The sequence below is a fragment of the Galeopterus variegatus genome, unplaced genomic scaffold (assembly GCF_000696425.1).
Source record: "Galeopterus variegatus unplaced genomic scaffold, G_variegatus-3.0.2 Scaffold687, whole genome shotgun sequence".
NCBI lineage: Eukaryota > Metazoa > Chordata > Mammalia > Dermoptera > Cynocephalidae > Galeopterus > Galeopterus variegatus.
In genome coordinates, this window is record NW_007726798.1 from 440,418 (window position 1) to 451,618 (window position 11,201).

The 11,201-nt window shown below is 35.2% G+C and overlaps 1 protein-coding gene across 2 annotated transcripts in view; it reads right to left on the bottom strand.

Moving 5' to 3' along the window:
- ATL1 (atlastin GTPase 1) overlaps positions 1–11,201 on the bottom strand; it is a 92,535-nt gene that overhangs the window by 46,564 nt on the left and 34,770 nt on the right. For both annotated transcript variants that reach the window (XM_008571398.1, XM_008571396.1), the window contains exons 2-6: positions 8,940–9,187; positions 6,382–6,516; positions 5,826–5,930; positions 3,884–3,934; positions 1,641–1,697 (exon numbers count right to left, since the gene is read on the bottom strand). In XM_008571398.1, coding sequence (XP_008569620.1) covers positions 1,641–1,697; positions 3,884–3,934; positions 5,826–5,930; positions 6,382–6,516; positions 8,940–9,187 — 596 coding nt within the window. The remainder of the gene's footprint in view (positions 1–1,640; positions 1,698–3,883; positions 3,935–5,825; positions 5,931–6,381; positions 6,517–8,939; positions 9,188–11,201) is intronic.

Below are 11,201 nucleotides of genomic sequence, written 5' to 3' on the forward strand. Positions count from 1 at the left end.
TGTTCTATTACTAGAAGCATAAGACAGTCATACTTTATTTCTTTAAGAATATTTAATATGATCATATGGTGGCCAGTCTCAAAAAAAGTATGGTGGCAACTTCCCTACTTCCTGGTGTTTACATCTTTGTGGAGTCCTCTCTCACATTATGCCAGGGTTGGTCTGTGTTAACAGTAGAATATGGCAGAACTGATGGTGTGTCACTTCCAAGATTAGGTCATAAAAGACTGAGATTTTTCTCTTGGTCACTGCAGCCCTATGGAAAAGCCCATGTGGTAAACAGTTGCAGGTTCCTGCCAACAGCCATGTGAATGAGCTTGGAAGCAGATCCTCCAGTTAATCCTCCAGGGAAGATCTCCCTGGCTGACATCTTGAGCACAATTTCATGAGAGACCCTAAGCCAAAACCAGTCCAGATTCCTGATCCTCAAAAACTGTGTGAGATAATAACATTGGTGGCTTGGTGATGATTTGTTATGCAGCAATAGATAACTAATACAGCTTATTTTAAATTACTTGCCATCTGAGTCATTAATTTTACTTTGCTTTTTATCAAATTGTTCAGTTTCCCCATGTGCTCATATTCCCCTTGAGGTATAATCCATCTTGACTGGTCATGTGTATCAGCAGGGAGAAGCTAAATTCTAGAGCTCAGCCTGGACTCCTCTGATTAGCTTAGGCTGAAGGAGTCATGCTTCAGGTGTATAGTCTAGACTTGGTGTTTAAATCTATACCTCCTCCAGGTACTGTTTTCAAGAGCTGTCTGCCTTAGTTATAATATCCTTGTTCTTAGTATATAAAGAGGAGTAGGGGCAGATGGGAGCACTTAAAGGGCCAGATACTACTCAATCAAAGTTCAGATATTGCCTTGATATTATCCTGCTGTACCCAGCAAGGGCTGAGTTGGTTATTGTTCCGATACTGAGTGGTTATGAAATGGGTTCATATGTAAGAAAGAAAGGGTAATCTCTAAAAAACTCTCCCCAACCCAATATCCTCTTTGCTGCTCAGTCAGCTTTTGTTATGACTGACAGCCAACTTTTATTGTCTCAGGAGCCTTATTTGTTTGTTTTTAGCTTCTATGTTTGACAAATTCATTAATTTTCTTCTGGTTCCTATGACATTTCTAGGATCGAGTTCAGGGGAGAAAAGCTGATACTCTTGCCAGAACCAGAATGTCTAATTCATCTTCCTATTTCCCCATTTTTTTTTTCCTTTTTGTCTTTTTTCGTGTCCGGCAATGGATCGCAACCCTCAGTGTCACGCCCATACCAGACCGGGACTGGCAACAGGATCGCAACCCTCGGTGCTGCGTCCACACCTCGCTCAGCCAGTGAGCGGGAACCGGTCTGTATGTGGGATCCGAACCCTCGGCGGGAGCGCCACTGCGCTCCCAAGCGGCGCACTGTAGCAGTGCGCCACCGGGCCGGCCCCTATTTCCCCATTTTTAAAAAAATAATTTTTAAAAAATTTATTTTCCCACTTCTACCTCCTCTTTGCATCAAGTAGCATTAAGTAGGTATTCAAAATGTTTCTTAAATAATATAAAGGAAAAGAAGAAACATGACCCTAACTAATATACCTGGTTACAGCCTTCAGGAAAAGCTAATAAGAATTCACCATCATTTAACCCTCACTCACCTGAAATGGCTTCAGGAATGTTTCCTCCATTGCCAGTCTGCCATATTCAGTGAAAAGCTAGAAGGAAAAATACACACACACACACACAGTGAGAGAGAGAGAACTTCAGTATCTGCAGTTTTACTGCTTGGCTTTCTTCCATTCATTTTCTCCTCTAGCTGTAACAGAATACTACATTATTAAGATTATTATGATAATTTTCAGGAAATAAATACTGGGTAGATAGAGTAGAGCTATAGTAATTATATATTTTAAAATTAAGGACATAAAGTACATTTGAAAAATAAAGTTTCCATTTTAAAACTAACACCTTTTATACCTAAAATTTAGGACAGTCTTTTTGTAGGAAAGAAGGAGGAGAAGGAAATGTATGTTAAATGACCTTTCAAAGCAGAACTTGCATAGATTGGACCAGAGAGCCATAAAACATGTAAGATATATTTACAAAAGTTGTTTCCTTAGTAAATCTAATGGCACAATGGCCTGTATTATTACAAAGACATTAGGCACTTGACTTAAAAAGAGGAGAATCAAATACACTCCTTCTCTTATTGTTTATTGCTTCCAAATGAGATCATGAGGCACCATAATATGAGTTTTTGTGCTGTTGCCAGACATGTAAGAATTTGGAGAACATAGACCCGAGGAGGTAACTGTGACTGGGCTTGTGATGAAAGTTTCCCCATATGAACACAGGAAATGCCACTTCATACACAAGGGAAACAAGCCACAGTGGCTTCTCAGAGCTGGGGAAGAATGCTGACACACAGGATTCCCATCTCTTGCTCCTTTAGAATAGCACCCACAGCACCACACGAACACAGGAAATGCCACTTCATACACAAGGGAAACAAGCCACAGTGGCTTCTCAGAGCTGGAGAAGAATGCTGACACACAGGATTCCCATCTCTTGCTCCTTTAGAATAGCACCCACAGCACCACATTGCCTCTCCTGTGGGAGCCATAGAAATCAAGAAAGCAAAGAGTAATTACTAGGCACCTGATTTAGAGTGATGAAATGAAAGTCTGAAATATCATGTCTGATAGGCAGCTTGTCCAGGGCTTAGTCACTCTCACTGGAATCACTTACTAACATAATTTGAATTTACGATCACTTCTGAGGAAGGCAGAGGTGCTGTAATTTACAGGAAAATTTTTAAATGACCTCAAAAAAAGATTACTCAATATCAAAGTCCCCAAACTGTCCTTGTTTAGAGACCCCTAAACTGGTATAGAATAGTGCCATGTCATTAACTTGGAAAGTAGTTGGTTAGGTTATGACACATGCCCAAAGAAGTAATTCTTATTATGAAAAAGCATCTAACAATTATTCAGCATATTGCCTATTTGGCATAAATGGTTAGTGTGATGTACTAGAAATACATCTGATAGCAATGCTGGATGTGAACTCCAAATAATATTTCCAATGCCATAGATTACCCTGCTCTGTCATCCTTTGTTATCTGTTAAATTTGCACATTTTGGTACATGACTCTTATTGCCAAGATAAAATACTATATTGAAAGCAAAATTCTCTATAAAATATTCAGAAGGAAAACTATCAGAGAAACAATAGGTTTTGCTATGTAACCAAGAATAACATCAATTGAAAGAGCAAAGAGTGTTATTACAGAGATGTGAACCATCTCCAGGAAACATCTAATCTTTTACTTATTTGAGATTTAAATACTGTTTAAGAGTGGAAGGAGCACTGAGCTCAGTAAAATGACTACGTTTTTATTCCCACTCTACCACTAATTAGCCATGGAAGTTTCAGCAAGTCATTTATTTCTTTCACTCTCATTTTCCTCATCTATAAAATATAAAGGATAAATTAGGTGTCACTGAGACTTCTTTTAGATCTAAAATAGAATTCTATGAGTTATCAATTAGCTACAAAGTGGTCCACAAGAAAAAATATGGTATATAATGGATATCATACTAATAATTATCAAATCCCTGATTGTAAAACTTCAAGTTCACATTTTGGGTAATTTATAAACCAAAGATTCTTTCTTCCCTCTGATTTGCCATATATTTTCACATATATAGGGCTGATAGCAAGTAGTTTTACAGAAACAAAGGAATTTGAAAACTGAATTAGAAAGAACAGAGGCAGAACAAGGAACGTGGAGATAGGACAACCTCCATTTGGTTATGTTTGTAAATCATTGCCTAAAGCTCTGCTATACATGTTCAAAAGACTACCAGATATACCAAAAAAAGAGAGTAACTATTGTTACCTGGAGATGCTGAAGATCATCCTCCTGGACATTTTGGGATAAGTTATATACCTTGATTAAGAAATAAAGTCAAAATGAGAAGATAATTAGCATCATCCTAAGCACTTACTTTGTTATTCTGTATTTTTCTAAATACAGGTATCAACTATCACAAAATTTAACTCTCTTACATATATTCTCACATAATGATATTTATAAGATCTTGAGAGAGGAGTAAAGAAGCTTGAGAGACACTAAACAATGTACAATAATCATAAAATGATTCCAGGAATACAATAGCCACTTGCTCTGGAGACAGAATATTAAAATTATTTTATGAACCTAATTTAACAATTAGTCAATAAAATAATCATTCTTCAAGCACACCAAAATAATAGCAATCTAAATCTGAACAAGCCATACAAAAAAGTTTGTTTTGAAAAATTATGTTGACTTCTTCACAATTGATTATTTTATGTCTATAAGAAGTTTTAACACATGGAAGTTAGGTTCTAAATATAATGTTCACATCCTTATGTATATACATTATTGCTTCATGAACAGATCACAGCATTAAGATGACATTTTTAAGGGGAATAAATGTTAGTAACTTCAAAGACAAGTTAAGTATGCTTTATGTTTATGTACTGATACAAAGAGTATGCTTCGTGTACTTATTTAAATAACAGATCATTTCTTAGATAATAACAAAAAATAGTCATTACTAAGGACTTAGCAGATTTTTCTATGAAGATATCAATGTATTCAGGTCAAATATAAATAGTAAATAATAAAAATTAAAAAGCAAAGCCAATCTGGTTTTGATTGGCTTGTGTAATGGCTTCATACTGTTGATTATGAAGAAATTAGACCTTCAGTCAGCATTTTAAAGGCTCATTCAAGAAGCAGATTTTTACACCACAAAAAATGATAAGTATGTGAGGTAATGCATGTTAATTAGCTTGACTGAGCCATAATGTATATGTATTACATGTTGTACATGATAAATATATAAAATTTTTATCAATTTTAAAAAAAGATGTAGATTTTTAAAAGTTAGTCAATCATAGGTGATAGCCATCAATTTTATTTCAAAGTCCTTTATAAAAAAATTCAGTCTATCCTTCCTCCTTCTATCTCTTGGTTGTCCTAACCCCATATGATGCCTTTGTTGTTGGTTCACTAGCTCCATTCTCTCTGTTCACTTATAATTCAGCCTTGGCTTACTTATCCTAACTACTTTGCCTTTCCTGCCTTTTTAAGCTACTTTACCGTTTTTATTGATCTGCTCTGTTTCTTGGCTGCTCTCTCTTCTTGCTCTCTCCAGTGAATAGAAAATATCTAAAAACGGTCATAAAATCTTTTATGCTGTGTGTTCTATTGTTATAGTAAAACTCCGCAAGGACTTTCAGGACAATTTAGAAAGCCTAAAATAATCTCAAAACAATACTTAAGAAAAGAAAAAGAAAAAAGGAAAGGAAAGAAAGACAAATTTTGTATAAAAACATTTACTTTCCTAAATGTATATTAAGGTGTTTTGAAAAGCTGTGAATACACATACATGTTTTTACCTTTAGAAATGTTTCCATGGGCTATGTAAAACAAAATTTTATATTTATAAATCTTGATTCATTAAAAATAACTTATTAGGTGATCCTAATTTGTACATATGTATTATAATATTATTGAGTTTATTATAGGCTTTGAACAGAAAAAGTATCAACAGGATAAGCTTTCTGACTAAAGCAGTCAACTTTAAAACTGGTCAGTAATTAAACTACAGTAACAAAAAAAATTCTACTCTTATAGAAATCACAAGAACTGGTATGCTAATTGAGCCAGATAAAATATATAATTTACCATTTCTGTTGTTTATCTCACTATCACATGTATGCAGAAACAGTATATTTATAATTTTTAGTTAAAGAAACATCCATCAAAATGTATTTATTTTATTCCATACCTGTATTGAGCTGATCATTGTGCTAAGGGCAAACACTGTGGCCGAATCTCTCAAAGTTGACTGACTATCAAAGGTTCCCTGAGTATCCATCAACAACACTGCAACCTATAGGCAAGTGGAGTACATTATTTTTATCGGACATCTAGGGCATTAGGATTACCACAACACTAACAGCACAAGAACTAAAGGAAACCATTATCAATGAATACTTAATAGGTAATTTCTTACACGTGCCAAGAATACCACAGAAAAGAAAAATATTAATTAGCTGCTGGTAAAGGTAATGATTAATTTTCACTGAGCATCCAGCGTAATATGGCATTGAAACAAAATACAGATGTTAGCTTGCTGATTTGTTGTTCTATTGTCCTCATGATTTTGCTTCTCCTGATCACAAGAAAGGGAAACAGGGATCACAGAATAGGATTCTACTCCCCCCACTTAAGCTTCATGTCAAATGGACAAAATTAGTTTTCAGAAGAGCATTTTCAAAGATCCTGAAAAGTGCTAACTGTTGCAAGTGAAAACAACTTTATTTCAGAAGTCAGCATCATACCTTTTTACCATCAGGTTTATCGATAAGGAAGACTTCACTCCAGATCTGGATTCCTGTGGTCTCTCGTTCAGAACCACCTCTCCATGAAAAACCAGTCAATGGTTCATTGTAGTCACCAACCCAATCAATTGATTCCTATAAATTAATAAAGTCTATGATATGTGATTGGATATGTGTGTATAGTTTTTTCCATGCATCCATTCTGATTCATATCCCTGTCCAATTCTAGTCAAAAGTAAACAACATATGCATATCTATTGCATTGACACAATAACTTTGTTCATACAAAAGAAATTACAGAGGAGAAACCATGTGCCACATTTTATGTTAGGTTCCGGGGATAAAAAGATAAAAAGATATCATTCTAGGTATCATTCTATTGTTAGGAAACTCACAGCGTAACAAGGAGATAGACATGCTAACAAACCATTATGATGCAACATATGGATGCCAAAATGGAAGTGTACGAAAGGCAAAAATGGAGGCACACGTAAAGAAATAACTAATGCTTGGTCAGGTAAGACCACAGGAGAGGTGATGTTTGAGCTAAGATTTGAACATTTAGGCATTTTCCAGGTGAGCAAACTTGGAGAATATGTTCTATGAGGAGAGAGAGAGAGAGATGAGAGAGCATAGTATGTCAGGATATACATAAATGCTTTGGTATGGGGGAAGGAGGGAGTGAGTAGTTGGAAGACACTGGACAGATGGCCAGATTCTGAAAGGCCTTGTAAGTTGCCTAAGGGAGTTAGATTTTATCCTGTAGGCAATGGGCAGTTTCAAAGAAGCAGAGATGAATTATCATTATAGTTGTGAGTAGAAAGATTATTCTAGAAGCAGTGAAGGGCTAGTAGTAGAAAAGGGAAATGATAGCTAGGAAGGACAAAAGGCAGGGCTATTGTAAAGGTTAAAAATATGATTGAGGACCTAAACCAGGGCCAGGACAGTGGGAGGAATAGAAGGGTACTGATACCAGTGGAATTTGAGAAGTTAAAGGAAGAGAGAATAGAAGAAATGGTCAATTTTATAAACACTGAAGATCAAATAAGATAAGGAATGGAAAGTATCCCTTAGATTTAGTAAGTCAGTCATTGGAAATCTTGGTTAATAGTACAAAAATACACTCATTTTTGTATTTCTTAGAGAGAATAAGTTATTAGTTTTTAGAAGACCTCATTAGTAATCCTCAAATCTAAAAGCTCATATTAACTAAAATATAAAATTTCACTAACATAAAAAAATCTGGAAGTAGATTATTTGAATTAATAAGAATTCTATATGAACTAGTATAAAAGAAAATTTTATTCAGTTATATCCTATCTTGTTCTATAAAGCATTTTAGACCCTTATAAAGAGTTCAGTTTTGGTTTTTCCATGAATTTGTTCTTGATTTGTTTGAACTGAGGCTAGAGATACAAGATGTTAAAGTTAACATAAAATTGTTAAAAAATATCCCAAGTATAAAAGATCACTCTAAAATAGATAATTGTAGTATAAATGCATAATACAAAGTTCTTTGGGTAGTGTGTCTATTTTTTCTCAACGTTCATATTTACATTAGAACTGCTATGGGTAAAAAAAAGGATAGGAAAAAAATCCTAGAATATTTTCCCATTCCTAACCTTTTGTTCCTCAGGCCGAATCTCCTATTTATCCCTCTGCTTGTTTAATCTAGATCCTTTAAAATCTCACTTCTTTGTCACAGTATCTCAAATGTTATGACACTATTGGTTGCCTCTGGGCATAGGGTAAGGGTGAGAACTAACTGGGGTAATGTCAATGTTCTGTATCTTGATAGGGTTTTGGGCCACACAGATATATGTACTCATCAAAAATCAGCAAATGCACATTTAAGATTTGTGCATTTCATTGTATGTAAATTTAACCTCAAAAGAAAAAACTAAGTAAATACATATAGATATGAGAAAAAGTTTTTTCTTTTGAGGTATATATACACACACACATAATAATGATATGTTATTGAAATATATATGGGGAAGTGTACTGATGTCAGCAACTTACTTTGGAATACATATAAAAATAAGATGAAGTGATGGATGGAAAGAGGGATGAATAGATGGAGACACAAATGATAAAGTAGGAATATTAATGTTAATGATAGAATCTAGGTAGTGGGTACCCAGATGTTCACTGTAAAATTTTTTTGAGTTGGCTGTATGCTTGAAAAATGTCATAGTAAATGTTGAAAAAAAACCTATTATAATTAAAAACTTATGACAAAAGTCGTTTGACATTTTAAACCCTATAACATGTAAACTTTATAATCATATCACTATACCGTGTCTATTTTTAAAAGAGTAAAATAATAAATTATATTCTAAGGGAAATGCAGCAAAGTGGCTTCAGAGAATAGTGGTCTGTGTAGTGTGGTCCCCAAAGCACTGAGTTTGGAATGGTTACATCATAGCATTTTTTAACTGATTCATATTTATGGTATGTTAATGATAGAAATGGAAATATTGAACACCACTAAATAAAAACACAAAGTGACAGATGCACAGAAACAAAAAACACTTTTTAAAGCACTTCTTACATACCTGGTTGTACATATATCTCAACATGAAGTCCATCAGGAATGATTTTCCTTTTCTAAATGCTCCAGCAACAGACACGGCAACAACCTCCTTGTCTCTGACAGCCTCTGAGAGAAGGATCCGATTTAGTGCAGTTTCATCTAACTCAAAGGAATGGTCATCTTTGACAATGAGGACTTGGACTGGTCCTGCCTTTTTCACTGGCTCCTCCTCTTCTGAGCTCCATTCATATGTCTTTTCTGAAAATCCACCTGTTGAAAAAAGCACCTGGCTCAGCTAATCATCTCAAAATGCCAAGAAATGTATATGTACCTCTCATCTCTCAAAAATCTGACACAGGAGCACAGCGGAATTAGAAATGTTCGTATTAATGCCATATTTTAATGTCATTTATACCATATTCCAGAAAGATTTACATTTGGTCTTTCTCACGTGACTGAATCAAACAGACATCAAAAGAAAGCTGTAAGTCAGTGCAGAGATCTCTGCTGAGTGAGGAAGAAAATCAAAGCAAAGAACACTACTTGTGGAGCAGAGAAGTAAAATAGTTTTAGTTCACACTTTCTTCATCACCTAGAAGTAGCTTATTTACATAAAGGATCCTTGCAACACTTAAAGTTGAGCATACATAGGAGGAAATACATAGAAGATCTCAGAATCAAAGATTTGCAAGGATGCCATTAAGTACTATTATAGATGAGGAAACTAAAGCCAAAGATGTATTGAGCTTGTCCAAGAGAAAGAAATGGAATTTCTATATCACGAGGTCTATTTCTATACCACGGATGCTTTTCTCATGTTATTTAATTAATCCTTGTAATATTCCAGCAAAGTATTTATTATTATCTGTATTTTTGACACACAATGAAATTAAGAATCTAATTAACTTTCCCAAGATCACACCTACTAGGAAGGGATAGGTCCAAGTTCACATAGATAGTAACTGTCAACCTGGGATAGATTGTATCTAAACTTTCATCCCAGATCTTTCTGCTATAATATTCTGACTGTTTAGTGGTAATCAAATAACTTTTGGACAACACATAAATGGGCTCATGTGCTTTGTCTCAAAGGAACAGGAGGTCAATACATAGAGTAATTAATTCCTCGGATCAGATGTATGACCTAGCCTCAAATAAACCCTTAATAATTGCTATGAACTGAATGTTTGTGTCCCTCCCCAAATTCATACGTAGTTGAAACTCTGATCTCCAATGTGATGGTATTTGGAGATGAGGTCTTCAAGAGGTAATTAGAGATAGAGTACATCATGAGGGTGGAGCCCCTATGATGTGATTAGTGCCCTTATAGGGAGATGAAGGGACCAGAGCCTTTTCTCTTTGAAATGTGAGGATACAACAAGAAGGCAGTCATCTGTGAACCAGGAGGAGGGCCCTTACAAAGAACCTGGCCATACTGGCACTCTGATCTCACCCAGCTTGGAACTGTGAGAATTAAATGTTTGTTGTTGAAGCCATCCAGTTTGTGATATTCTGTTATAGTAGCCCAAACTGACTAAGACAATATTAATTTTGAAACAAACTGGGCTCTTAAATAATCTTTCATTTAAATTTTTGAAAATATATATTTAAACAGATTTTCTTCATGATGTCTATTTGATAAGTCTTACAACTAGGGAACAACAAGGCGATTGTATCTCTTGGCATAATTTTAAATGTTTTCAGATCACACTGATATATGTAAATATATCATATTGATAACTTTACATACAATGGTACCTACATCAGAGAGGCTTTGTGAAGATTAAACAAAGTAATGTTCATTAAATGAAGATCAAAGAGTCTGACAAATAGTCCATGCTTAATACATGAGGACCACTATTAATATTATTTATTATTACTATCTATTCATGTTTGATTCCAATACTACCTGCCCACCTAATTTCAGCCTCAGCACAAAGGACCTTTCTGAGGATACCAAATACACACATTTTATTTGATGAAGCTCTTTGTCTATGGTTTAGTTATGAGTACACAATTGTGAGTCATGAAACCTGGATAGACATAATATTTTGGATAGAAAAACATACCTTCAAAGCAGAAACCTAGATCACAACTTTCTACAAATGGAAATAATTCTTTAAGATTGTTTGTAACTTGGGCCGGCCCGGTGGCGCACTGCTACAGTGCGCCGCTTGGGAAGTGTGGCAGCGCTCCCGCCGAGGGTTCGGATCCCACATACAGACCGGTTCCCGCTCACTGGCTGAGCGAGGTGCGGGGGCAACACCGAGGGTTGCGATCCGTT